Source organism: Amblyomma americanum, chromosome 2 (assembly GCF_052857255.1).
Source record: "Amblyomma americanum isolate KBUSLIRL-KWMA chromosome 2, ASM5285725v1, whole genome shotgun sequence".
Classification (NCBI taxonomy): domain Eukaryota; kingdom Metazoa; phylum Arthropoda; class Arachnida; order Ixodida; family Ixodidae; genus Amblyomma; species Amblyomma americanum.
In genome coordinates, this window is record NC_135498.1 from 176,022,904 (window position 1) to 176,049,159 (window position 26,256).

General features: G+C 46.0%; 2 protein-coding genes across 2 annotated transcripts; both read left to right on the forward strand.

The window, feature by feature from the left end:
• On the forward strand, window positions 1-4,169 carry LOC144119295 (uncharacterized). The gene is made up of 2 exons (XM_077651956.1): window positions 1-33; window positions 3,561-4,169. The coding sequence occupies exons 1-2, from the start codon at window positions 22-24 to the stop codon at window positions 3,966-3,968; spliced, it is 420 nt and encodes a 139-aa protein (XP_077508082.1). The 5' UTR covers window positions 1-21; the 3' UTR covers window positions 3,969-4,169.
• A 19,280-nt stretch (window positions 4,170-23,449) lies between these two features.
• Window positions 23,450-25,744, forward strand: LOC144119296 (uncharacterized). Its single transcript, XM_077651957.1, has 2 exons — window positions 23,450-23,484; window positions 25,042-25,744. Exons 1-2 carry the CDS (start codon window positions 23,473-23,475, stop codon window positions 25,513-25,515), a joined length of 486 nt encoding a protein of 161 aa, XP_077508083.1. The 5' UTR covers window positions 23,450-23,472; the 3' UTR covers window positions 25,516-25,744.
• The last annotated feature ends 512 nt before the right edge of the window (window positions 25,745-26,256 follow it).

A 26,256-nucleotide genomic window follows, 5' to 3' on the forward strand; every position in this document is an offset into this window, starting at 1 on the left:
GCAGCAGCAGCAGCCGGAACCATGAACGCCTTGGTGAGCACGACCGGAGAGCTGGGCATATTGGGGTTGTGGGTCTGAATGTGGGCAGCGTGAATGTGGGCAGGCACCGCTACCTGCATAGTGACGCATTGGCTTACAGGGTGGGCACGATCGAGGAGCATCTCTGCGAATGGGTTATCCTTGAAAACAAGCAAGCGAAAAAAAGCCACCTCCTGCAAACTATAGGCACCAGGCAATGTTGGGACTTGCATCCTCGGTCAGAAAAAGCGCGATCAGGAAACTCCGTCTAAAAAGCATGTTGAAAGTTTTCCGTTGCGGCGCAAGATTTTACCATATGCTCGACTTTAAGACAGCAATTTGAAAAGCGGCGGCCAAGTGGCACTGTTAGATTTTCAATGATGTGCTGAAGCACAAGCCAGTACGCACTGTCACCACGGGCATGAAACTTTCACTGCACTGAACTAAGCCTGTCGAAAAAGTTATGCAGAGGAAAATTGTTGGAAAAATATTCGCGCAATAAATACATTACGACCTTGCCATTATAAGAGTGATTGTAAATATTCTCCTTTTTAGCAGCCTGCTTATCAGGTTTTTTTTTAATTATTACGTAAATTGCGGAATTGAACAGATATGTGTGCAGTTACTCATGAAAAAGAAAATGGGTAAAAGTTTGCTTAGAAAATCTAGAGGCTGCAATTTGTTTTTTCTTCTTTGAATTCTAACTGTCTCAGGTGTAATATCAGAGTGTAACCAACGGCGACCAGAAAGCTCGTTGAGGAAGAAATAATGCAAGACTATGTTTTGAGTTAATAAGCATGAAAACATGATCCTGGCAACGGTAACAGATTGCCCTTCGTAAATAAATCTTTGTTTTTTCATTGCCCAGCAGTTTTGCTTGCTTAGTACCGAATCTTATTATACAAAGAGGTGAAATGAGCCAGAAGAATTAAGCAGCACAGCACAGCTCAGCTCAGCTCTGCTGAACCTACAGCTAGCAGTCGGGATGAAAATAACCTATACAGATTAGTTGCAGCTCCAAAAACAGAAAGGAAACAAATTCATTGTTCCTCGTGCATTAAAATACCAGTTTAAAGAACTTCAAATTTTTTGTTGAGAAGATTCTGGCTATATTACATATTAACTACAGAAAGCTTTGCGACACTAGCGATCAATTATCACCACCATTGACTAATTCTCGAAGACGTATTTCATCCCTAAACCAAATGTATGTTTTTTCGTGTACTCATTGCTTATAAAAGTGTTTCTGCGGCAAACGGTGTCGCTTTTAAGCGTATATGCAGAGAACTGTTTTCTGCCATGCGCTATATTGTCGTGAGTACCACCGCAGTGAAAAACGTAACGTGAACAGCCGCTAATATGCAAAATGTTTTACACTTTTCTCCAATTTAAGTCAGAAGAGGTGTTAAGCATTAAGCAGAGCTGTTTTCAGTTATCGAGGAGCTACGCAGATTTATTTTTTTCTGTTCAAGAAATGACAATTCCCACGTTGCGATTACAGCGGCCACAAAGGCACCTTTAATAAGATGCTGTTGCTGATATCTTTTGCTTTTTTGCCAGCAAGCCCTGCGTTCTGTGTGCGAGATTCTTTCAGGGTGTGTTTACATTTGGTTTGGCAAAAATATAAACCAGAAAAGCACCATCACTTATTTTTTTTTTTTGCATGAAAAAGCTGGATTGATCTTCCCACCGCCAGTAAGAACCGTACGCTGCGCGATGTCAGCGAATAATAATGAATCGCAGTCGCTATAATCTAATCCAGAGCCCTGCACTACGGCGTATTTTGTAGTCCATGTGTCGTTTCTGGTTGTTCAGCTCCACAATTTATAATGGTCGCCGCCATTGCCGCCGCCAATCCTGGTCACAAAGAGTCCTTGAATGGGGTTGGCAGATCTTTTTGTTTTCTCGTTTACAAATGGTTTCATCATGCCGAGATATTGTGTGTGTTATTCTTGAGAGAAAAATTCCCGTCTTTTCTTCTAGAGCTCCCAAAGAAGGGCCCTACAAGCACTGAAATGCTTTGGTTAAACAGTTTTAAGCGTTTGCGCGAAATTTTTTATTTAGGTGTTGAGCTTTCCTTAGAGTTTTAGATAGTGAGCCTTCATTGTTAAGTATGATATTATGCAGAAGCTTATAATAAAAATAATTGATTTTTGGGGAAAGGAAATGGCACAGTATCTGTCTCATATATCGTTGGACACAGAACCGCGCCGTAAGTGAAGGGATAAAGGAGGGAGTGGCAGAAGAAAGGAAGTGGTGCCGTAGTGGAGGGCTCCAGAATAATTTCGACCACCTGGGTATCTTTAACGTGCACTGACATCGCACAGTGCACGGGCGCCTTAGCGTTTTTCCTCCATAAAAACGCAGCCGCCGCGGTCGGGTTCGAACCCGGGAACTCCGGATCAGTAGCCGAGCGCCCTAACCACTGAACCACCGCGGCGGGCAATGAAGCGGAAGCAGCGCAGCCGAAACACGCCCTCTTCCTACACAACTGAATATAATTTCCTCTTGGAGTTATTTGTTTTCTCTGCAATCGTCGTATAGTTTTCATATTTGTTATTTAGTCATATTTTGAACAGAACTGTAAACTTAATGGTATTTTTTTAATACAGGATATTAAAATTTAACTAAATATTTATTTGATTCTAATACACACACGACGGTTTTGTACGCCTAAAGAGGGAAGTTTTTGTTTTGTTTGGTTTATGGTTTGCTTTATGGGGGTTTAACGTCCCAGAGCGACTAAGGCTATGAGGGACGCCGTAGTGAAGGGTTCCGGAAACTTCGACCACCTGGGGTTCTTTTACGTGCACTGACATCGTCCAGCACATGGGCCTCTAGAATTTCGCCTCTATCGAAATTCGACCACCGCGGCCTGGATCGAACCCGCGTCTTTCGGGCCGGCAGCCGAGCGCATTAACCACTCAGCCTCCGCGGCGACAGTTTTTGTTTTCTCCTGTGTGTAAATATAACATATCTAATTACAGGCCGGAGGTGCTGTTTTTGCTGACTTCATTCAAATGACTCATGGCTGGTATTCATATAGAGGTAGGCGGAGAGCAGGGCCCAGTAAGAGGCTGTGCTTGACACAGAAGTGTTAAGATACATATTGGCGTTACAGCTGGGTATTTCAGTTTTATATTGAATATCACAACGAACTGAAATCTTAAAGTCGCCTTCGTCAGTCATCACGGAGTTTCAGAGGCATCTCTACACCGCGTACGTATACGAGCAATGAAAACTCAGCCATTCTTTAGTGCAAGCGCAACTTAGCCGCCGCAGTGGTTCAGTGGTCATGGTGCTCGGCTGCTCACCCGATAGAAGCGGGTTTGGGACCGGCCGCGGGGGTCGCATTTCGGTGGAGGCAAAGTCCTTGACACCCGTGTGCTGTGCGACATCACTGCATGTTAAAGAACCACAGGTTATCGAAGTCGGCCGGAGCCCTCTGGAATGGCTTCCTTCATAGTCTGAGTGTATTTGAGGCGTTAAACGCCGTAATCCAAATCAGTGCAAGCGCAACTTAATGTGAACAACGCACGCAGAACACCGCCGTCTTTCTCTGCGCCGCTCTGGCAACTGCAATGGCTGGCGGCCTCGGATACGGTGGATATGGTCTTGGCTACGGCGGAGGGCTTGGTTACGGCGCTGGCCTGGGCGGTGGCGGCCTGGGCGTTGGCGGCTTGGGTGTAGGCGGCGTCGGCGTCGGTAGCAGCGTGGCCCTTTTGAGTGGAGGCCCCCCATTCGCTAAGGCTGTGGCTGGGCCTGCCTTTTTGGTGAGGTCGGTGCACCATGTCAACAAGGTCAGCAGTGGAGGAGCCCTCCTCGCTCATTCTGGCCTCGGTGGAGGATACGGCCTCGGATATGGTGGTCTTGGCTACGGCGGACTTGGCTACGGCGGACTTGGATATGGTGGTGGCTACGGCTATGGCGGCTACGGCTACAAGGGGTGATTTCTTGTTTGAGTGTGTGCGGACGATTGGTTACATAGTGAAGAAACAAAAACCAAGAACTGCCTTGCTTTGCGGATGCGGCTCCACCAGCGCATTCCGCAACTCTACAAGAACGACCTGAAACGGCATGTGCCTCTCCTTGGTTTTTGGACCGACAACTCTGAAGCGAGCGTGGAGGCAGATTAAAAGTGTGCTCCTGTGTTTCCTTTTTCTTTCTTCATGCAGAAATATCAACAAATATTCTGCACCCCATTGTCAAATCATCCCTAACAAAAGAAACCAATTCGGTTCCTCTGGCGTCTTTAGCTAAGTACTTTCATTGGAAACACAGGCGTCTCTCCTAAACGTAAGCTTGCATGTGCTTCGTGTTCGTGCCGTTAGCGAGGAAACTAACGCTGCTGTGATGATATCAATTTCAATCTTCTTGCCTAAAAAGTACACAGTGCTTTGGGGACCTGTTAACATGGTGTTATAGTAACTTCAGGTTTAACGCAACTGCGTTAAAGGCTCCATTGCCCAGAAAATCCGGCGTCGGCGTTATCAGCGATGTGAGCGTAAAATGACGAGCATGACTCTGGCATGTGGTACCCAGAGAGCACCGTGGGAGGCAGGTGGTCCGCCTAGGTCTGGCGACCTTGCGGCGTCATCACAACCTGCCAATCTGATAGTGAGCAAATTGGCCGCCGTGGCAGGTGGCAATTAAATTAGTGGTTAGTCGCTCGGGAAGAGCAACCTGGGCCAGTCAAGGCCCACCGCCGGGAGCACCTGCCATCGCAGGGCAGTGGCGCATCACTTAACCGCTGCACCACTGCGCCAGGAGTAATATGAGGAATCTCAGGCATCACGAATGTAAAGTAAAGAATGATAATTTACGCTATTCACGTCATACCCTTTAGGCGGAGCTTAACTGTACCCTTCGATTTTTTTTGTTTCTGCAAAGCTAGGCACAACACTGACCAAGTAGCGAGGAACTTCTGTAGGTGCTTGGTATGTTAATAATAATCATCATCATCAGCCTGACTACGCCTGCTGCAGGGCAGAGGCCTCTCCCGTGTCTCTCTAATTAACTCTGTCTCTGCCAGCTGCTGCCGCCACACCCCTGCAAGTTTATTAATCTCATCCGCCCACCTAACCTTTTGCCGCCCCTTGCTATGCTTGCCTTATCTTGGAATCCACTCCGTCACCCTTGAGGACCAGCGGTTATCTTGCCTTCGCATTGCGTGTTTGCTGTTGCCTCTAAAACAATGGCAGACACCCAGGGCGGGGGATTGGCCAGGGTTGTGTGCCCTGTCCAAGCCTATTTCTTCTGCGTGATTTCGAATGGGATGTAATTGACCCGCGTTTGTTCCCTCACCCACTCTGCCCGCTTCCGTTCTCTTAACGTTACACCTATCATTTTTCTTTTTATAGCTATTAATCCAAAGCTATAAATATTTTTATTATTATTAATACTATAAGTCAATTGTTCTTATATTACATTCGCAAGAACAATCACGAGCTATTTGCTATTGCACAAAAACGAGAAAAAAGATGCGTATATTTCATAAAAAAACCGCAACCAATAGAAGAACGAAATAAAAAGGAGAGGAAAGAAGGGAAAAGAAAAATATGTGTCATCCAGAATGACGCATTATAAAGCATAACTTACAGGCTCATATGACACGGACAACATGCGCAAAGGAAAGATGATGTAAAAACAGCCTTAAGCAAAAATGTGCAGATTATAAAGGTTGCAATAAATGCACAATAAATCTATACACGCGTTCAAAACAACCATCCGCAAAAACAAGGTTTTCAACTAAAAGATCAAGAAAAACATCCTGATGGGACAGATATAATCGGAAAATGAAATTTAAATAAACAAAGAACGCACAAGAAATATATAGATGATACATTAGTTCCAAGAAGTTAGTTGTGATACAAACGAACTACTCAGAATGTAACGCAGTGAGCCGGAGATTTGAACGAAGACAGCGAAAACTTCCAAGGTAAAAAAAAAGAAATGAAAATTTCGAAGTCTGTGCAAATGCGAGTGTGACTTGAGGAGGGCGGAAACAATCTGCAATTTTTTCCAGTTTGAGCATACATGCTAGCAGCTGGGGGCCCGTATGCTACCATGCGGGAGTTTTCACACACAAAAAAAAAATTTGATGAACCCGTACCAGGCGGCAGTTCAGTGGACGTAAACGCAATTAGTTATTCAGTCTTGAAAACTTGAATTTCGTGCAATGAAGAAAAGATCTTAGAATATGCACAAAAAACATTTATCATATCTACCGGCTTTAGCATACTTCAATTTGCGAGTAATACCTCTATCCAGAGATGGAAATTCAAGAAACGGAATTTTATGGAAGTAAAGAACTTCCAGAAAGGAAGTAGGCCACACAGCTCTCTCGAAAGCCCGCAAACAAAACCAAGAGCGCTCCTAGCCCGCAGTGAAACGGGATTTGTATGAGAGGAGAAGCTGAGGTCACAATCTAGAAGTACGACGAGGTCAGTATTTCATCAATCGTGTACAACAGCCCACAATTTACAGAATAAGCGTACTGAAGGATGTGCGTTTTACGCGTCAACAAAAAAGAAACCTGGATTTTAGACTAATATAGAGTAAGTCTATTCTTCAAGAAGAGCCAAGAAGAAGGCATATAAGTCGCATTGCAATAAATAACATCCTGAAATAATGTATGGCTTTGGGAAATAATTTGATGAGCATAAAGGTGTGCGGTGTTCCTAAGCATAGAGGACACGCCGTATAACAAAACACAGAAGTCATGAAAGAGGCCCTATTACGCAGTCCTTTGGAACTTCTCGCGTGTACTGTATACATATTGCGTCTGTCTAATGATGCTTAAATACAGCAGTGATTAAAAAGACAGATGACTAGGAGCGTTTGAATTTCAAATTCAAAGCCTGGGCAGAAACTTTTCGGAACATAACAGGTGAGTAATAGCTTTCAAAAGTTTTCTTATATCAGAGTTCACAGCACATAAAATTATCTGCCCTGAAACGGGACACCGCAGATGAAAACGTGGAATGGGTGCTAACTTAGAGCTGAAAGAATTTATTGCAGCCCTAGCAATATACATAAAATTTTGCCGGCAGAAAACAAGTTTCCTTCTACAATGTCCAGCTTGTTGCGTCTCTAACTTTGTCCGCCATGTGTCAACAGGCCCGTCTAATTCCTCTGTTCACCGCTATGCAGCGTATACTTGACTTTATTGAATGGCTGCATGTAAGGTATGCGCCATAAACATGACTAAGCTGTAGCACAACTTGATGTGAACGTCAGGCAAATTATGTGGAGTAACATGTTTGAGACAAATGGAAAGCACTTCATGCAAAGCTGATTCGCAAATCTCACGTGCCGCACATCGAGTGGAAATAGGTTGGTTGTCAGAAACTTCAGATTTATTGGCTTATTCAAAGAGGTGAAAAACACACGCTAATTTTCCATATGCGTGGAAAGGTGTACTTCTCGGAGAGTTATTAAAATTCGTTGTTAAAACGGGTACGAAAAATCCCCGAAAGTTTTTATTATGGCGGCTGTAACGTCATCAGGCTAGTTAAGAAAGACTACTCTAGATGCTTAAGACCCTTATTAACCACTTTGTCAACAAAAAGAACATACTTCGGCACCGTGGCTGGATGCACTCCGTGATCATAGCGCAAAAATTTGCACATTGATAGAAACGGTTGTGTAAATCTGCCAGCAACATGTGAATACCAAGCTCGTTGGAGTCATGTGTTAATGTATAGTAAATGCCAGACATACGGCAAATTCATTTCACAAATGACAAATGCAGTAAACGAAAAAGAAGTAAGCATTGTGTACGCCGCGTTTTTATATAACGGAGCCGGGATGGCGGGAGCAGCGGCGCAAAGAAACTAAGGTCTGCCAAGTCAAACACAGATACCCCTTACAACTCTTCCTTTTAAATAAATACATTATAACTTCTCGTTAAAAAGCCTTTGTGGGTCCTCCTGTAATTCTTCTTTCGTACCCAAGTGGACAACTTAATTCGATCGCTTGTTTCATTGTTGCAAATGTGCGGGTCTAAATAACTCACTCTAAAATCAAGTGTAATTTCGTAACTCGTACCGATTATGTTTCAGTTTGCCCATTGCCATTAAAAGTACAATTGATTCAGTTTTTATTAATTGATGCTCTCCTCTAAGTAAGCACTGCTGCTTGTTCCGCGCATTTTTTTGCACTAATTTCTTGTGATTTCTCCTGATGTATTAAAGTGGAGCTCACTTAGCTTGATTATAAATGTACCTTCATTTATCTGTTTATGAAAGCGTTGAATTGGATAATTAGATGCCAGCAAATAAAGGCAGCTGCCCCTTCTTGCTACTCAGTGAAGTACCTTTGTCACGGTAGCTCCTTTTGTTATAATAAACAAAAAAGTCAATATTATGTAAGCCAGCTTTTTACTTAATGGAGCCGGTATGACGGAAAACAGAGGTCTGCCAGGTTAGCCACAGACACCCGCGCCTGAAGCGCATGGTCATCTTCGTCTTTGCCATGCATGTGCGTCTTCTTTACAGTCACCCCCGGGGAGAACAGCGGCCATCCTGGCGGCTTACGGCGACGGTAAAATGGCGAGTTCTTAGTAGGGCTTAAGGCGCTGTACATGTACTGTCTCGCGTCCGCGGCGGCGGAGATTGAGAGACAGCGTGATGGGTTCCACGATGTAGTTAATGGAGATGCCCCGTTCAAGAAGTGGTGAGGGCTGTGATACTTGGCAAGAAACTTTGAGGGCAATCCAGGATTTCTTGATGGTATCCAGAGTCACACAAGGGTGCCAGAAGGAAAATGTGTGTGGTGTAAGCGCTGTTGTGGCGGGATATCTGGCGATACTCGGTGTCTGCCGTGAGTAAGCGGGCAATTCGGCGACTGTGTGGTGTGCATCCTCAGAAGCAGGAGTATATTCGGAGACATCTGGTTTATAAGGTAGAATGCTAGCTATTGAAACGGATGGATGGCGGCCGTAAAGAAGAAAGGAGAGAAACCAGTAGTAGACTGCGTTGCGGTATTATATGTTTAAGTCACGCAACGAAGAGCAGGATCCCAAATCAAGTGGTTAGAAGCGACGTACATAGAGAGCACGGCCCCGAGGCAGCGGTTAAATTGCTCGGTGAGGCCGTTGGCTTGCGAATGATAGGCGGAGGTGGCTCGATGAATTACGTCGCATTGGGTGAGGAGGGCTTTGCCAATATTGTAGAATAAGCTATCGCAGTCACTACGTAGTTAACGAGGTGCACTGTGACGAAGAACGAAGCGCCGTCACTGTGGCAGCCGGAAGGGCGGTGGCTGCGACATATGTATTAAACGGGTTTGGCAATATTATATATGGATGTACCTTTTTTTCATTGAAACAGACATACGTGGCCAGTAATCGTGAAAATGAGGTGAAAACTCCAGTGCATAGCGTTAATAATGATTTTGAAGCGAATAATTTTTACCTACAGTTCCGGTATCGGGTGGCGCCAGTGCTCAAGTGTACCCTGACGTCACTGTCTACAGGCCAAACGACGAAAACGTCGGCGTCACCGGAAAGCACTGGTTGTTTCTGTGAACCCCTGGCTTCGGTGACGTTCCAATAATCGGGGCAAGTTAACCTTGACGTAGCTAGATGCAGGGGGAAATGCCGAGTGGCTCCACAGAAAACATTAAAAATCTTTTTAAATTATGCTTCACTCAACGCCTGCGACTATAACTTGCTACCACGCATCTCCGTACGCCCATAAAGCGTTCGAAACATTGCGTTTTTACATCTTTAATATTATATGAAACAAAACGCTCTTCAGATAGATTTCAACGCTTACAAACGTATCGCAAAAACTGCTCAAGACGAATCAAGGAGACCTTATTCAAAGACTGAAGGTCGGAGCAGTTGTAGAGGATTTTTAAAAGGTAATGCAAGCAATTAAATCATCCTACCTTTTATTAAGGCCATATAATTCGCCCTCATTGTGGGCCCCATGCATTTTTGATGCGGATGAGCTGAATGCCCCAGTGATGGCCAGGCTTCGATGGTTCTTCTATGCACTAGTGAGAGAGAGGGTTTATTGACTTGAAAGGCAGAGAGGTTCGCCTGAAAGATATCTGGCCTGCTACTCTGCACTGGGGAACGGAGAGAGGAGAAAAAAAGAGGGCACTATGGGGGGTGATGATGATTGGAGGAAGCAGATGAAAAAATACATAAAAATGCCACTTTCTAACATCACAAACGCGAGGCAAGGTCCGTGTCGCTTAAAAAACATAAGAGCGCTCGCGTTGATCGTACAGTATTCAAACTATCTGGCCAAGCGCCGAGGATCAAATCCTACGAGAGAGGCCTTCTGTCTATAGACCTCAAAACCGATGCAAGCATGTCTTTCACGTGTATATGCTGGACTCAGCACTAAAACATGTTCTATAGTCTCTTGCACGCCACATGTGGTACAGTCCGGGGAGTCCGCTACTGAAACATGTTCTATAGTCTCTTGCACGCCACATGTGGTACAGTCCGGGGAGTCCGCTTGTCCTATTAAGTGCAAGCATTTGCGCGTAAAGGCGACGTTTAAACGTAATCTATGGATTCCGCATGTAATAGGGCGTGGTATTCCGCGAGGAGCAGAAAAGGTCATCGCCGGATCTAGCCGTTTAAGGCGTATGTGTCGAGTGTCTAGTAGGGCCCATTACCTAGCCGTCGCACTTCTCATTGATTCCGAAAAGAGATAAGTGGTGTCCGGTCTAGAGAACGGCACAGCTGTACGCAGGCCACTGCTGAAGGCGCTCCTTGCTTCAGCTTAAGAGCTGAGACATACGCAGTGACCGTCTTGTGCGCGCGTGTAAGTGACGGTGCACACTGCTACAGGCGGTCTCATTTCCATCGAGTCCGCAGTGTCCAGGGATCCACTGAAACACTATACGGTGGCCTTTTTCCTGAGCAAATGACAGGAGGCTAATGATATCAAGAGCCAGAGCTTGGTATGCGGTGTGGAGTAGGAAGCATCCCAAAATTTGTAGCGCAGGTTTGCATTCAGTGAAACTGCACCACTCCTGAGGCGGTTCTCCGCAGATGTGGCGGATCGCTTCCCGAAGGCCCGCAAACTCTGCAGCGGTTGAAGTAGACTTGTGTCCTAAAAAGATTGTGCGGGTCGTCTGCTGAGCGGGGTTCGCGAAAGCTGCTGTTGATGCCTTTGGTGACGCAGACCCATCTGTGTATACGTGCACACAGTTTTGGTATTCTGACCAGATGTAGGCAAGAGCAAGTTGCTTCAGTCCGCTAACCGGTATCAGATTTCTGGATTATGCCAGGGACATGCAGGCATACTGAAGGCTCGGCCATCACCCATTGTGGCTGCAAGGGATGATGCGGCAGGGCATAGTCTGATGTCAATTCGGATCGATGGAAGCGAGTGCACGTGCAAAACAGCTGTCCGGTCGCTAATTAAAAATCTCCGTCAGCGGGCGACAGCGATGCCGTGTAAGCGCGTAAATATACACGAAGTGGTTCATGTGACAAGTAGATCGATATTGGGCACGCACGAGATTCCCCAATCGTGCCTTTGTTCGAGGTACAACATGGTATTCCGAGGCATGTCTTAAGCGCCTGTGCTTGGACACTCTCTAATGTCCGCAAGCAGGAAGTGCTCATAGTAGAGAGTACAGGAAGGCTGTAACGAATGTAGCCTATAAAGAGAGTATCGTAAAGTCTTAGCAAGGATCGCTCCGTTAGCCCCATAATGCCTGCTACGAAGCGAAGGACATGGCAAAAAAAGAGAGTCTCTTCTTTAGCATATTTATATGCCTTGACCATGACAGATGGCGGTCAATAATAATGCCCAAAAATCTGTGGTGGGAGACATACCGTATTGCAACCCCTTGAAATGTTATCGGGTAGCGACCGACAGACTTGCGCGTGAATGCGACCACAGCACATTTTTCAGCTGCTAAGTGCAAACCTTGACGTCGTAGGTACCTTGAAGTAGATGACACGGCACGTTGTAATCTCGCGCGCATTTGCGGACGTGTTGAACCCGAAGCCCAGATGCAGATATCAGCATACGCACTGATGTGAATGTGAGTGGGAAGTTCACTCACCTGTCCAATCAATGCTATGTTAAATAGGGTTGGGCTGAGAACTCCTCCCTGAGGAACTCCACGGCAAACCTGATGACGGGTAGTCTCTACATCAGGCGTAGACATGTAAACGGACCGGCCGTTGAGGTAGCTCACAATCCACGAGTACAACCGGCCGCCAACGCCTATGTCATCAAGGGCATCAAGGATGGCGTCATGAAGTACATTATCGTAGCCCCTTTGATGTCTAAGAAGACAGCAGCGACGAGTCGGTGACTACGTTTTTCATGTTCCGCTGTCGATATGAGGTCGATTATGTTGTCAATCGAAGAACGTCCCCGCCGGAACCCGGTCATCATGTCCGGATAGAGAGCATTCTGCTCTAAAAACCATTCGAGCCAAGCCAGCACCATTCGCTCCATAACCTTACCAACGCAGCTTGCTAGTGCAACTGGCCGGAATGAGGTAAGCTCATAAGCAGGCTTTCCAGGCTTCAAAAAAGCAACCAGGCGGCTGATCTTCCAGTGTTCTGGAACGATTCCGGAAGCCCGTGTATTATTGTAGTAATTGAGCAGTGCAGTTCGGCCTTTCATGCCAAGGTGCGAGAGAGACGCGTACGAAGTCCCCGTCAGTAGAAGGTGTAGATGACGCCTACACGAGGAAAGAGCAGCTTCTACTTCAGGCATCGTGAAAAGCATGTCGTAATGGTCGTCTGGTGAAGGTGGCACAAAAGCCTCCAAACTTTTTGATGCTACCGGAGTTGTGCCCACAACCATTTTTCAGAATTCTTCTACTACCTCTACATTATTACGGCGTTGGTAAATTGACATGGTACGGAAAGGATACCGTTTATGTGGGGGTGAACACAAGCTCCTGGCTACATGCCAAATACGCGACAGCGGTTTGCGACGGTCCAGCGATGAACGGAACTGCCCCCAACGTTGTCTTCTTAATCTCGCCAGGTGGCGCTTTATTTGTCGTTCAGTGAGAGAACAAAGAAAACAGGAAAAAAGAAAATTGGAAAATTGCAGCAGAGTAGTTTGCGGCTGGTATCTTTAGAGTATCATAAATGGGGTCGTTCCTCTGCAGGGGCTTGTCGAAAGTAGCTCATGCTGAGACCTAGCCGGCGTTGCGCCAACTCCTCTCTCTGGCAGCGAACCTCAGCTCGAAGAGAGGCAAACATCTCGGCATGGCGAGCCGAGGCCTACAAAGTGTCTTCACGAAGACACTAATTATTCTCCCGCAGGAGGAAGTTTTCCTCCTTAAAATCAAAATTCCCTGGAGCCCGCCAACAAAGCTCGAGCGAGGCTAGTGCATCTCCAAGGCTGTCAATGGATGAATGCAGAGAATGAGTTGGGCTGACGGACTGCTGGGTGCCGGGAAAAAGGAACGCAGCTGCCGATGCACACGTCGCGCTACGTTTAGCACCGCCGACAGACGACAAGCACAAATTGCAAACGAATAATCGAGAGTCAGACTTCAAAAATTATAGCTAGTCGTCCACCCAGCTGCTCAACGTTTTGTTCACGTGTATTAATAATCATTATAATTGTAAACATAAAGATAAATCTCTCACTCAACCAATGCAGAAGCCAGACAATCTTGCAGAGCTCGTTCACTGTGCCCTTTCGAGAGAAAAGTAGCAACAAACTCGACGGGGGCGACTGCTATTCGCAGGCTTGGTGCAAAAGTCCCTGCTTCTGTCGTCCGCACTCTTTATTTCAGCGTAGCCCCAGCAGAAAAAGCGGCAGACTTCGGCATGGTGAGCGAAGTTCCACAAGTTGTAGGCACGAAGGCGCTAAATATTCTCCGGCAGTAGGTCACTTGCAAAGCTGATAGCGTGTCACCTAAATCCATCGTAAACGTGAAGTCAGGTTTAAGGAAAAAAGAAAAAAAATCAAAAATCATCCCTCGCGATAATCAGACAATGATGAGGCCATAAGCTAGTAGAGATCCACAAATAAGCCTAGTAAATTCTACCGAACTTGGCGAAATTGTCGCTTTGACTGCGTATTTTCTTACAAGCAGCCACCTCTTGTCGCCCTATTTGCAAATATTTATAGAAACTTGGCGATTTTCTTTTTCATTCTAGTTATTTTATTTTTGCCTCTGCGGTAAGTGACCGAATTACGTCAATTGGGAGCCCTTGGCGGTGAATAGGAAGAGGCAGCGAATTAAGGATTGACGCCTTGGCCCCTAACATTTCATGGACGACGACTACTCGGCCCTGCTGAAGAGCAAGCTGCATACGTTGGCAGTGCCGACGGTAAAATTATCACTCGTCCGTGACTGGATATAGCGCAGAAATGTATAATATTTGTGCATCTTGTGGAACTTTTCCTGCGCATTTTCTCGTTGATGATGTGAGGATACAGCGTGGGCTCTCCAACGTGCTAATAAAATTGAGAAAGAACCGCATTGAGGCGTAGAAGTTTATTTCAGTGCCTACAATTCACTTTGATAGCATTCATGCAATTCAGTGTATCACTGCACTGACGCACAAAATAACGCCCAGCGGGATCATTCCTTAATGCCTGCGCGTATTTTTTCTTCCATTGCACACGTTTTCATGGCATTACTCCAAACAATACGTGTGTTGGTTATAAGCACGTTCCTAAGGAAACAGGCTTAAGAGGGATTAGTTCAGAAACGTCACACAATTAATTGAAAGTACACTGGGAAGTAACTTCACTTACAGGGAAAAAAGGGTCGGCCATCGAAGCTCTATTTGAACTAGGAAACAGCGTCACTCGGTCGCGTAGCGCTCTCTCCTGCCACACTCACCCTATATCAGCATTGACATAACCCTTGATTCCTCGAACTAACTGTTATCATGACAACAATACGACGAACCAGCTGGCTACCCCCGACCGCTATTTTTATATTTATATATTGAACCGTCAGGGCCGGAGGCATTAAAGAGCGGACTGATTACAAATCATAAAATACATAAAATGAAAGTAATAAAAAAAATAGTTTTCACCTTCATGTTGGACATTATTAGCTAGTGCTGTTCGAAAAATACTGGTTAATACTAATGTCGACAATTTCTGCTGAAAGGTGGTTCCATTTACCTGATGCATGCGTCTATAAATGTTATAATACAGATATGGTGTCACGTGTTTCAATTGCAACTTTGTGAATTTTATTAATGCGGTGTGGCACGTTTCAGGAGCAAGTAATAAAGGCATCGCGTAGCGTATAATGATGGCACAGCTTATTGAAAAGGCTTAGACGAGTTATATATAACGGCGGGATGATGAGAGTGGTAAAGAAACATCCGCATTCATACTTATTACCATCACAGAATTGTTAGATTTGGAGAAGGTAAAATGAACAGAGTTGTTGTGGAGCAGCTCTGCGAGTATTTTTCGTGGTAGGGATTCATTATGGCGGCACTGCAATGAAGTGCGGCAGGTGCTGGCGTTTTTTTAAGGTAACAACTTCAAGGACGATGGGCCTTTCGAAAAGTTGCGGCGCACATATCCCAACTTGCGGTTAGCGCTGTTAGGAATATACTTTATACGGCGCGTGCAAGTGAGAGCGGCAGAGATGTGGACATCCAGGTATTTATATGTAGTGGCCTCTTCTAACGGAATGTTATTTAGAGAGCACACAGGCGCAGTGTTCGCGCATGTTGATGTTCGCATAATGTTACAGTTATTAAGATTGAGTTCCATAAATCATTTATTACACAAAAAAAAATGTTGGAGATATCAGGTTGTAACAACGTCTAATGATTTTAGTTGACGAAAAACAATCTAGCCGTAAGCAGGTCGGTCTATGTTTGAAGATACATTGGAACAGACGTAATTAATATTTGCAGGAAACAAAAGGTGTTCAAGCACTCACCATTATGGTACACCCGAGTAGCTTCGCTGAAAGGCTAGTTATAATTGTGAGTAAAAACGAACTGCGATCGGTTAAGATAGTAATCAATCCACTTGAGAACGTTATATTCAATATTCAGTAGGGTTAGGTTAAAATATATTAAACGATGACATACCTTGTCGAATGCTTTGGAGTAATCATAGGAAATGCAGCATACTTCTTATCCTCGATCTAAAATATGGTGAAATTTCCAGTTCCGCAGGCAAGTCAAGCGGGGCAGGAGAATGACATTAGAAAACCTTGCTGTGCGGGTGTAAAAAATTAATTAGACCCGAGAAATTTACCAAGGATGGCAAAAAGATTCTTGTTCAAATAGTTTAGAGTACGTACTTGTAAGCAAGATCGAGTGATAATTATTTGGAGAGGTCATATCGACGAAGTTGCATCTAGAGGCAGCCTCCCGATTTTGCACTGTGTTGGGCGGATGGAACTATCCAGTGCTTTCTGAAAAATCCTGGTGACTAATATAACGACTCAGGTAATTGTTTTTTTTTAATGTATAGCACTTGTGCAGTAAAACACAGGTAACGAATGGTAATTAAAACCATTTCTGCGTTTAAGAACGCCAGAGGATCGATAAACTTTGGAGGCATAATTAGGTAATTATACCAGCATGCCGCAGGTAGGTTTGTATTTCCTGAGAGAGGAAGTGGCGCTCACGTCTATATCGGCTCGAGAAAGGCGTGTTACGGAGTTTCCCACCCTGACTCAACGCGCCTTGGTGACAAAATGCGCACCAATGAAAAGCACAGAGTGAAGGGTACATGATGCGCGTATTACCGGCCAAAAATGAATGCGGGCCGCTGGGTCTTGTAAGTTCGGTCCCTTGAACCACGACAGAGAGCGACCTGCTCATGAAGAGGTGAGCTAGCACGCCGGATTACTTTTTAATGCGAAAGCATTACTAGTCTCATTACGGTGAAAGCCGGCGGCGTGTATGTCTGTGTTTCAGTGCGTTTACTAGGAGATGGTAGAAAAATCCCAGCGATGGCAAGAAAAGCGGGTTGACTTCATTAGGCAGCCGTATGACGCATACAGCAACCCGTGCACAGCCACTTTAGACGTTGATATACATGTAGTTCGTCTATATATAATACCCACTGACCGACCTGCATGTGGCGCCTGTTTTCCTGACAATCATACCAGCATTGTGACGCAACCGTTTGTCGAACAGCGTCCCGGGTAGTGTCATACGACTCCCCGTTGCAGTGTAGCTACACGTGCTAGTCAATTTGGAGGATTTCTTGCGACAAGGTTTCGAATCGAAGACATATCCCCTTCAATTGTGTTCCTTCCCAGACTCTCGATGAAAATTGTGATGCTACCCTTCGTCGTATAGCGTTCCTGGCAGTGGTGTCATGCGCGCGTGTGTGGGTGTGGCTGGTGCCGTACTTCGAAAAAGCGCCGTTCAAGAAAGCTGGATTTGTTAAGTAGAAGTGGTTAAATGAAGTTTCTGGAGCTATATCACCGTTTTGCTTGATTTGTCAAAAAACCAGACCATTGGATTGCAGAGATATTTTTTATATTTGTAGCTAGACTCGCTGCATCTGTCGCCGAGCTCGCTGCATTTCGCGCCGCTTGGCACGGGTGCGCCATCGCACGGGCGCCATCGCGATCTATTGAGAGTATCGTATTGAGACACCGAGATCAGATATGCAGAGAGTTTGTGTAAGCCTACCTAATCAAGAAAGAAGCAGATGCTTGTGACGCATCACCCTGCGTCTGTCTACTTGATAGGGAGATACCTTTCTTGAGCAACTTTTTCAGCTGGAGCAGGTAGTACTGACTGTTGGTTTGATGGGAGTGTCTCCCTGTTTGCGTTTATTTTTTTTATTTTTTTTTTTGGGGGGGGGGGGGGGGAGCGCGGTTTTGTTCGATAAGAACGAATTGACAAGCACGTGCAAACGAGTGTGATTTTGATGGGTTTTCTGTTTTTGGGTTTTACGCTGGGAGTTCTACAATATATATAATATATATAGGCACTTTTTCGCAATAAAATATCAGGTGATAGTCTGTGCCCGTCTCGTGTCTTCTCGCTCGCTTTGTCCTTGATTTTCGCGCGGCTTAAGTATGAATCATCACCAACTTGGCCATCCCAATCATTTGCATTACACGCCTTCTTGAGCTATATTCGCATCGCGCACCGTGTGTTGGAGCCGATGGTCGGCTGCAGTGGAAGGTAAGTTGCTGCACTGCGACATAGAAGGGATTGGAGTCTCTGTGGACTTGTCGCGTGATATTTCTCGGGACGGGAACTGCCGCAAGAGGCCGCAGTGACCCGGTGGCGGTCTGAACATGATCGCGCGCGATGTTTATCTACCGCTTGACCATTGTAGCTCTGTCATGAAGGAAACATCCCCGCTAGCGCCGGTGTTTTTCATCAAGTTGAGGTTTTAATGCGAGACTATCTCTCACCTTACTTGGCTCGCTTTGCAACAACCCTTGGCAGGCACGCATGGCAGAAACGCGGCACGCGAATGCCTCCTCATTCCTCCTGCTGCAATAGACCTGGGGCGTTCGTTGGGTTCATTGGCGATGGCATTGACAATGTTGCCGCCGGCGTCGCCACATATGCCAAACCAGGACTTCAACTACGACCCATAGAGATGGGAGACTGGTTCGGTCTTCGAAACAACAAATCAGCAACACACTCAGCGAGAAGCAATGCTCTCGCATCTACACTTCATAAGAATTGCTTGGGTGCCCTCGTAATATTTTAAAGCTGTGTCATTGCTTTCAAATAACTTTTCAAAAAACAACCGATCACCAGTAACTGATTGAAAGAGAATGTAATTTACTTAACCGCAAAGTTATGGTTTAAAAAATAAGCTGTTAACAACGAAATTGCAAGAAATTCCAAATTATTACAAGTAATTATTCACTTCCAACGCCTTATGCACAACTCTGCATTGAACTGGGATCACTGGTACGCAATACTAACGGTGTCTTACATTAATAAGCTCTACGGAACGAAAAAATTTCAGGTTACAGCAAAGATACAAAAACTCTCAATCTTTCGCAACCTCTCTCATTTTCTAGTTTACAAGCTTCCCCACGCCTTTGTCAGTATTGTATTTCATGAATTGATACAACTTCATTGTGATATTGTGACGAAACGCCTTTATCTTGATACGGGGCACTACGGCCGTCTCTGGAAGCCTTTTTATACTATGTGCAAGTCGAAGACTGGAAGGCAGAGCTGTCCAGCTCACATAGGAAAAACCGGCTTAGAACCAGGCAAGAGCGGCGATAGAAACCAATGGGCCCCGGGCTGTCCTTACGGCCCATCAAAACAACCTGCGGCATAATTCGATAAATAAACGTTTTCAACAGCACCAAGACCCGACATCCGCTGGTCCTCTTCGTCGCTGGCTCAAGCTTGGTGATGGTGTATTCGAGGCTTCGTTAACTGACTATAAACACCGCAGAAACGAACAAATCGGTGTTATAGAAAAGGGGTTAATAGATTTGCTTAAAGCCCTTGGAAATAATTGAAACAGAGCGGAAAAGAAGAAAGGTGGAAATAAAAATTTTAAAAATTCTTAGCCGATCCTCGGTGAGTAGTTTGAATATGTTAACATTTTCTATTGCTGATTCTGTGGTAGCAAATGCCCATATGTGCACATTCTCTACCTTACACGCATAGATCGCTGGGAATCCTCGTCCCACTCCGGGCGCACCGGTGCAGCACTTAAGTAATGTGCCACTACCCTTGCAAGTGGGTCTTTCAAATACATCCACTGGTGGGGCTTTCAAGACCCAGGTTTCTCTTCCCGAGCAATCTATCGCGACCAGTGATTAATTTAGGTGCCACCATTCAAGGTGGACAGTTTGCTTACAATTCCGTGGCCATGAGCCACCTGCCACGTTGGGCAAGCTGTCATGACGTCACAAGGTTCGCACCACATCACGGGCAACGGCGGTCGCCATTCCCGTTTACAAAGACCCTTCTAATCGTATCCAGTTCAAAGTAACAGCAGAGTTAGTAATGCGTCACGCGAGATTCAGCGACAGGTGCCAAGATATTTATAGTTTACGAATTTTACAATGTGTTCAGGTAAAAAATGTGAGAGTGACTCCATATCTACCTAGCTTTAGAGCGTTTTTTTTTTTACTTTTTCACACACATTCGATTTTCGCTTCTCTTTTGCAGGTCTTTGCTCTTGCGCGTGGCGCCAACAATGAAGTCCTCCGTTGGAGCGTCTTGCACAAACTGCCTCAGGTGGACCGCGCTACATTCCTCCGCTCTCGCCATTCTCTCTCTCCATCTTCCACACCAACCACCCACCGGGTGGTTTCTGTGATGAACACTCTCTCGTTACCCATTTTCACGTTCTCGACATAACGTCCTCCGTCCACGGTGACCATATTCCGTGGGGGGATTGCTCCATTGTCACCACAGTCCCCCCGTTCAACGAAAACCACCCTCCGATTGGTTCCCATGGCAACGCACTCACCGATTACGCCGACTACTATGACTACGACGACTACGACGCAAAACCCAGGAGCGGGTGTTTAACAGTTGTGGCTGTAAAATTAACATATTGTCACGTAGTGGTGACGGCAGTCGAAGCAGCGATGAAGACGGACGAAAGCGTCTTCTAAAAGAAAACTGTTTATTGGGGCTGATTTGCACCCAAAACGGACTGAATCACTCGGCGGCCGCGAAGCGACAAGCGTGCTCGGCGGTCGTCGAACAGAATGCCCGCCGCTGTCGGCCGTGCTCAATTTAAAGCTGATAGCAAACTTTCGAGATAAAGACCGCAAGGTTACTAGAACATTCCGGAACAACGTAGAATTAGCTCTGCCTGGCTGCGATCAATGGAGATAAATCTAGTCGCGTCTTGCGTCGCAAACAAAGCGATAAAGTGGTGTGGCGGCAGATTTGAAAAACGAACTAACACTGCAAATATTCGCGGCATTACTCCCCTCTCAAAGAAGCATCGACCCGGTGCATTAAAAAAAATAATGCGACTAGTAAGGGAAAAAAACGGATGTTGCGAAAATAGAACATGGAAATGCAGCGGCTTTTAGCGCGCATATTACGGCTTCAGACGGAATACATGGACAACTTCTGTCAATACCTGTCAATACCTGTCAACTGTCAATACCTTGCAAGTCTGCGGAGTAGAAAGCGTTCAAGCGACCAAAGCACATCACTTGACAGCAGCAATGCGGCAGTAGCAACACTGACCGTGCGATCTCGGTTTCCCAGGTGTCCTGGTCCTGTTAGGGCTAACCGGTCTACTGGGCGGATGTACTGCTGACTCTTGTAGCTGCGCCTGCGTCGACAGACGTCTGGCCACATCATACATCGCCGGCTTTCGCGTGCGAAAATGTAAACCAGCAAAAATTCTTTGATGCATTGATTTACAGCGAGAGCTGCATATCATTAGGTTTATGAGCGGTCTCCAGGCGTACAGTTCTATGACGTCACCAACGGATGTTTGACGTCACCGTCAGGCAATGTCACATGATTCCACCTGTCCGGTGACGCGCGTCGTCACAACGCGGAGGAGCGAAGCTGGAACCGGCGGTAGCTATCACGGAGGCGCGACAGCTACCACTTAAGAATTGTGACCTCAAGGCCGCTGATGCCGATCCATGCCTGAGACGAAGCTCGCGCTCGATAAATTGCGCAGCAACCAGGACGTCGCAAACGCCAGCGGCAGGCAGCTTCTGCCGCAGCATCAGCCGCCTAGTCGGCCAAAGCCTTCTCAAGAATTGCCACTTGGCGTAAAGAGATCAACAAGTGTGAACGGGAGACGCGAGGAATTGAAGTTGCCAACTATACCGATCTATACAGATCTACTGATTCTGAGCCATAATCTACACCACTCGATGGAATTAAAACGTAAGCTTAACAGTACTTAGCTCAGCAATCCTTTCTTTTTGATTGATTATTACGCACGGTACTGCTGTCCGTCTGTGCATTAAAAGTGGAAGCTTGTTAGGCACATAAAGAAAATGGGCATGAAATAATACATTGTTGCCGATTGCATGAAATACAAGGTAATATTTAGCAAAATCCCCAACTAAAACGAAAGAAATAAAACACAATATTTACGCCTTTGAAAATTAGCAGTAAACGCTCTGCTTACACCGCTGAGTTCACGTTCGAACCCTACAGCTCTTCAGTAAGGGCCAATCCCGGCTGATCTGCCGCTGAGAGTTTGTTCCATTTAGTTAAAATAAGCTTGCTAACTGTTAAAAAAATAAAACAGTATTTCGTTTGTAACTGCATACCATCTCTTAAAGCTCCTAGTGTTACCGACTCCTATCATACTGTGGTGGTGGTGGTAGTGGTTTTATTAAAAATAATAGTAAAAAGGAAGGAAAAGATTTTTGCTAGCCCCGGCATCTGCCATCGATACTGAAGCACCTGAGCTGGGGCAGCGGAAATAAAGGACAGCAGGCAGAATGGAGAAATGAAATGAAAGAGGTGAGGGGACAGGAATAGAGGACAGGGGGAGAAGTAATATGTACAAACTATTTACACAATAAGTAATGTGTCCAGGTTGTGCGCGTGATTAGTTCATTTTAGAGGAATTAAATCACACACGCGCACAGCACTGTGTAGGTTACAACTGGAGTGGGGCGTCCAGTTATTAATCGTTCAAGGTAGAACTCGCGGAGCGTTCGGTCACTGCGTGTAACTACCTGACGGAGAACAGACGGGACGTCAAGCCCGTGTGTTCGAGGAATGCACAGAGGCTCACCAAAGTTCGCTCACGAGTGCGCGCACTGCCCTGCGGCCACAATAGCGTCTTGATGGAGTCTGGTAGTATGCCCTGCGCCCGATAGGCCGCAAACATATCGCGACGAGCATCGGCGAAAGCGGCACAGTGAAGGAGTAAGTGTTCTAGTGTGTCCACTGCACCGCATCCGTCACACACATCACTCGTCGCGATTCCGCGATTCTGTTGCAGACTGCACTTTCTAACGCTTCCCGCCTTTTCCTCGAGTCCTCTTCCAGCCTCCGCAAGTCTGCACGCTGTTCATTCCTCTTCAGTACGCATTGATAGTTTATGGTTTAAGGGAGTTAGGGTGAGTGATAATGACAAGATTACAATTTCCCGCACTTAAGTTTGGTAACTTGCATGCGTCCTTCCGTCTTTAACCCAGCAAGCGGTTTGCGATAGAGGCCGTGTCTCCCGCAGTGCAGACATTGGCTAAACCAGAGGAAGGCCCGGGAAGCAGGGCCTATAGATAACTGGGCCACAGACCCAGTGCTGCATTTGGGAACGCGAGCTCGCTCGGACGCTTTGTTTCCGCCATTTTTCCTATGCAGGGGAGTGCAGAGATCGCGGAAGCACCCAGGGTAATACGACACTGTGACTGGGTTTAGGGGTTTTCCGCTTAAACCGTTTCTGCCGTCCCGTTGAGCCTCCTCTCATCCATGATAACACGCCGAATACGTGACCTCCGTCGGGCTAAAACAGCGTGTTCCTCGTGCAGTTTAAGGTATAAAAGCAGGCCCGAACGGAGCAGTGAGCCATCTGCCTTCGACAGTCTACCGAGAAAACAGGAGCAGCGAAAGCCATGAACGCCTTGGTGAGCACGGACGTAAAGTTGTCACTGAAGGAGCTGAGCTGAAAAGCTGAAAAGCGACGTTAAGTAGCATAACTATAATTGCAAAGTGACAACGTTTTAGGCGGTCACAGGTTTGGCATTACGATTAGGCGTGCTCTTGCTTAGCGTGAATGTGGAATAGCAAGGAAGAATTGAAAGGGAAATTACAAAGAGTGCTAAATTTCGATGCTATCCTTCTGGAAAAAGACATGCAGATGTAGAAATGTAACTACTTTGAAGTGGTTGGCCCATTTGAGTTGTTCAGCCTCCGTTACATATGGAGGAGTACACAATAGAAATTCCTTTCCCATATAACACGCTCGATGTTTCAATATTGCGCTTATGCCCAATACAGCTACATCACTTTTCGGCGATCGGCAGAAGCATCCACTCGAATCTGTAGCGTGCGATCTAAGTTTGCTGCAATAGTTACTCCCAGCACAATGGATGCTGGCGTTTATTTGTGGTGATGTAGCCATCAGTAAAAATATATATTGCTTTGGGCAGCTCACGATTTATTCGGAATACCGATTAGGAATCATAACAAGGAAAACTGTTTTCACGTACAGCATCTTGCTAAAATATTTATATTATGCATGCTGTATAAATACTACTCAAAAGGTGTTAATTTTTTCGCGCCTTTATATACCGCAGAAAAATAGGTTCAGGCGCTGTTGCTCGAAAACAAAACGTCATTGCTACTCTTTCATTCGGAGTACATCATTCCAACTACAGCCTCTAGTGAAATGCCATGAAGTCATACGTTTGAGTGTAATCGGAAAGGAGAGCAAAGCAACCTGGGTGTCATGACTCACGGCCTCCGACGAAATCTATTGAAGAGTTTTAAAAGTATTGTCTACAAGCACACCGCAAAAAAAGTGGTCTGTTGCAACTGCTTTCCCGATTGTTAACTGCAAACAGTACGGCTAGATTTCGAAGCGTTACCAGAATGCGGGAACGGGTTGCGAACGAAAAAATTAGTTCCTACTCTGCACTAATCTGTTGGTTTTCGAAGGCTTGTTTTTAGATGCTGCAATTCGCGTTACATACATTCGACCTTTTGCTCTGAATATTTATACAATGCAAGGTCATGACTGAGTAGCGTTATGTGAATATTAGGAGATACTAAAATCAAACATCCAAATGACTGCACATATCCCAGTTGCGCACCATGTATACATTTTATGCAACACACTTCCAAGCGTAAAGTTTTCTAGTTCTTTTAAATATTATTTTCCTTGTTCTCTGAAAACAGCCACTAGTTGCCTGAAAAATCACTCCACTTTCCTAAATGTTGCAATTTTATGGAATCCAACCAATGTGCTCTCGTTTTATTGTTCAGAAATTTAAGTTACAAGATTCATCAGCTGGGAAGAGAGAAATAAATAGGAAAGAGGCTGGCAGTTATCGCACACAGGCGCATAAAGCGTTCTCCTGAAACAAAAAAGCAATGCACAGTGTACCACGAACATTCATGGTGGGCAGTGTTTGATCAAGTGTCTAGAGAGGGTGACTAGAACTTCGAAATTGCACCCGCAGGGCACCATCGTCATCCTCTGCGCCACCCTGGCCACTGTCATTACCGGTGGACTCGGCGGTGGCTATGGTCTCGGATACGGAGGTCTTGGCTATGGTGGCTATGGTTTGGGCTACGGCCTAGGCTATGGTGGAGGCTATGGCTACGGCGGTGGCTTTGGATACGGTGGCGGCGTGGGCGGCGGAGGCTTCGGCCTAGGCGGTGTGGGCATCGGCAGCAGTGTTGCTCTTCTCAGTGGAGGCCCCGGATTCTCTAAGGCTGTGGCTGGGCCTGCCTTCCTGGTGAAGACAGTGCACCATGTGAACAAGGTCAGCCCTGGAGGAGCCCTCCTCGCCCACTCCGGCCTTGGCGGAGGATACGGTCTCGGTTACGGCGGAGGCTTTGGATATGGTGGGTACGGCGGTGGCTTTGGATATGGCGGCTACGGCGGTGGCTTTGGATACGGCGGCTATGGCGGCTACGGCTACAAAGGCTAATTGAATTCTGTGAGTGCTTGCTACTTTGCCTGTGGAAGAAACATTGCAGAGGCTGCGTTAGGCGCCGTTAGCCGAGATGCTCTCAGTGGTTCCTTCTCAAAGGTGGACGACACTGTACAGTGCCATTACCATATTATCATCGAAGTTTGGAACCTACTCGTCGAGTGCTTCAAGGAATCCTGGCATCAACCGTTTCATTGTGGAGTTCCTATGTTTCTGAGAGCTAAAATAAAACTGGCATGAAGTGTGAGTACGGTTTCGAGCACTAATTTACGATGGTGGTGGTGTGGCAATGAACCACACACCTACCCGATAAAATGTGTATCAGCCCCGACACGGTTTCTTTCATGATGGAAATGTACAGCGCAAATACAGAAGAGTACACACGGAATAACCATGGAACACACGAGCGCTGACTTGCAACAGTGTGTTTTGATCCTCGGACCAGTATATATTCCTGAAAAAACCGGGCAAACATCACGCAAGAGCAGCAGGTGACACATTCATACGTTTACGCAAGTAAACTCTTTACCAGTAAACTCCTTACCAGTAAGCTCCTTACCAGTAAGCTCCTTACCAGTAAGCTCCTTACCAGTAGGAGCAATAGGTAGGTTGGCCACGCAGGACCAACCTGACCGGTCTATCATTTCAGCCTCTAAGATTTCTCGAGTCAGTTGCAATGGTTTTTGGCGATAATAGAGCAACCTTGGTAAGCGGACTGACGCACGAACACTTCATCTT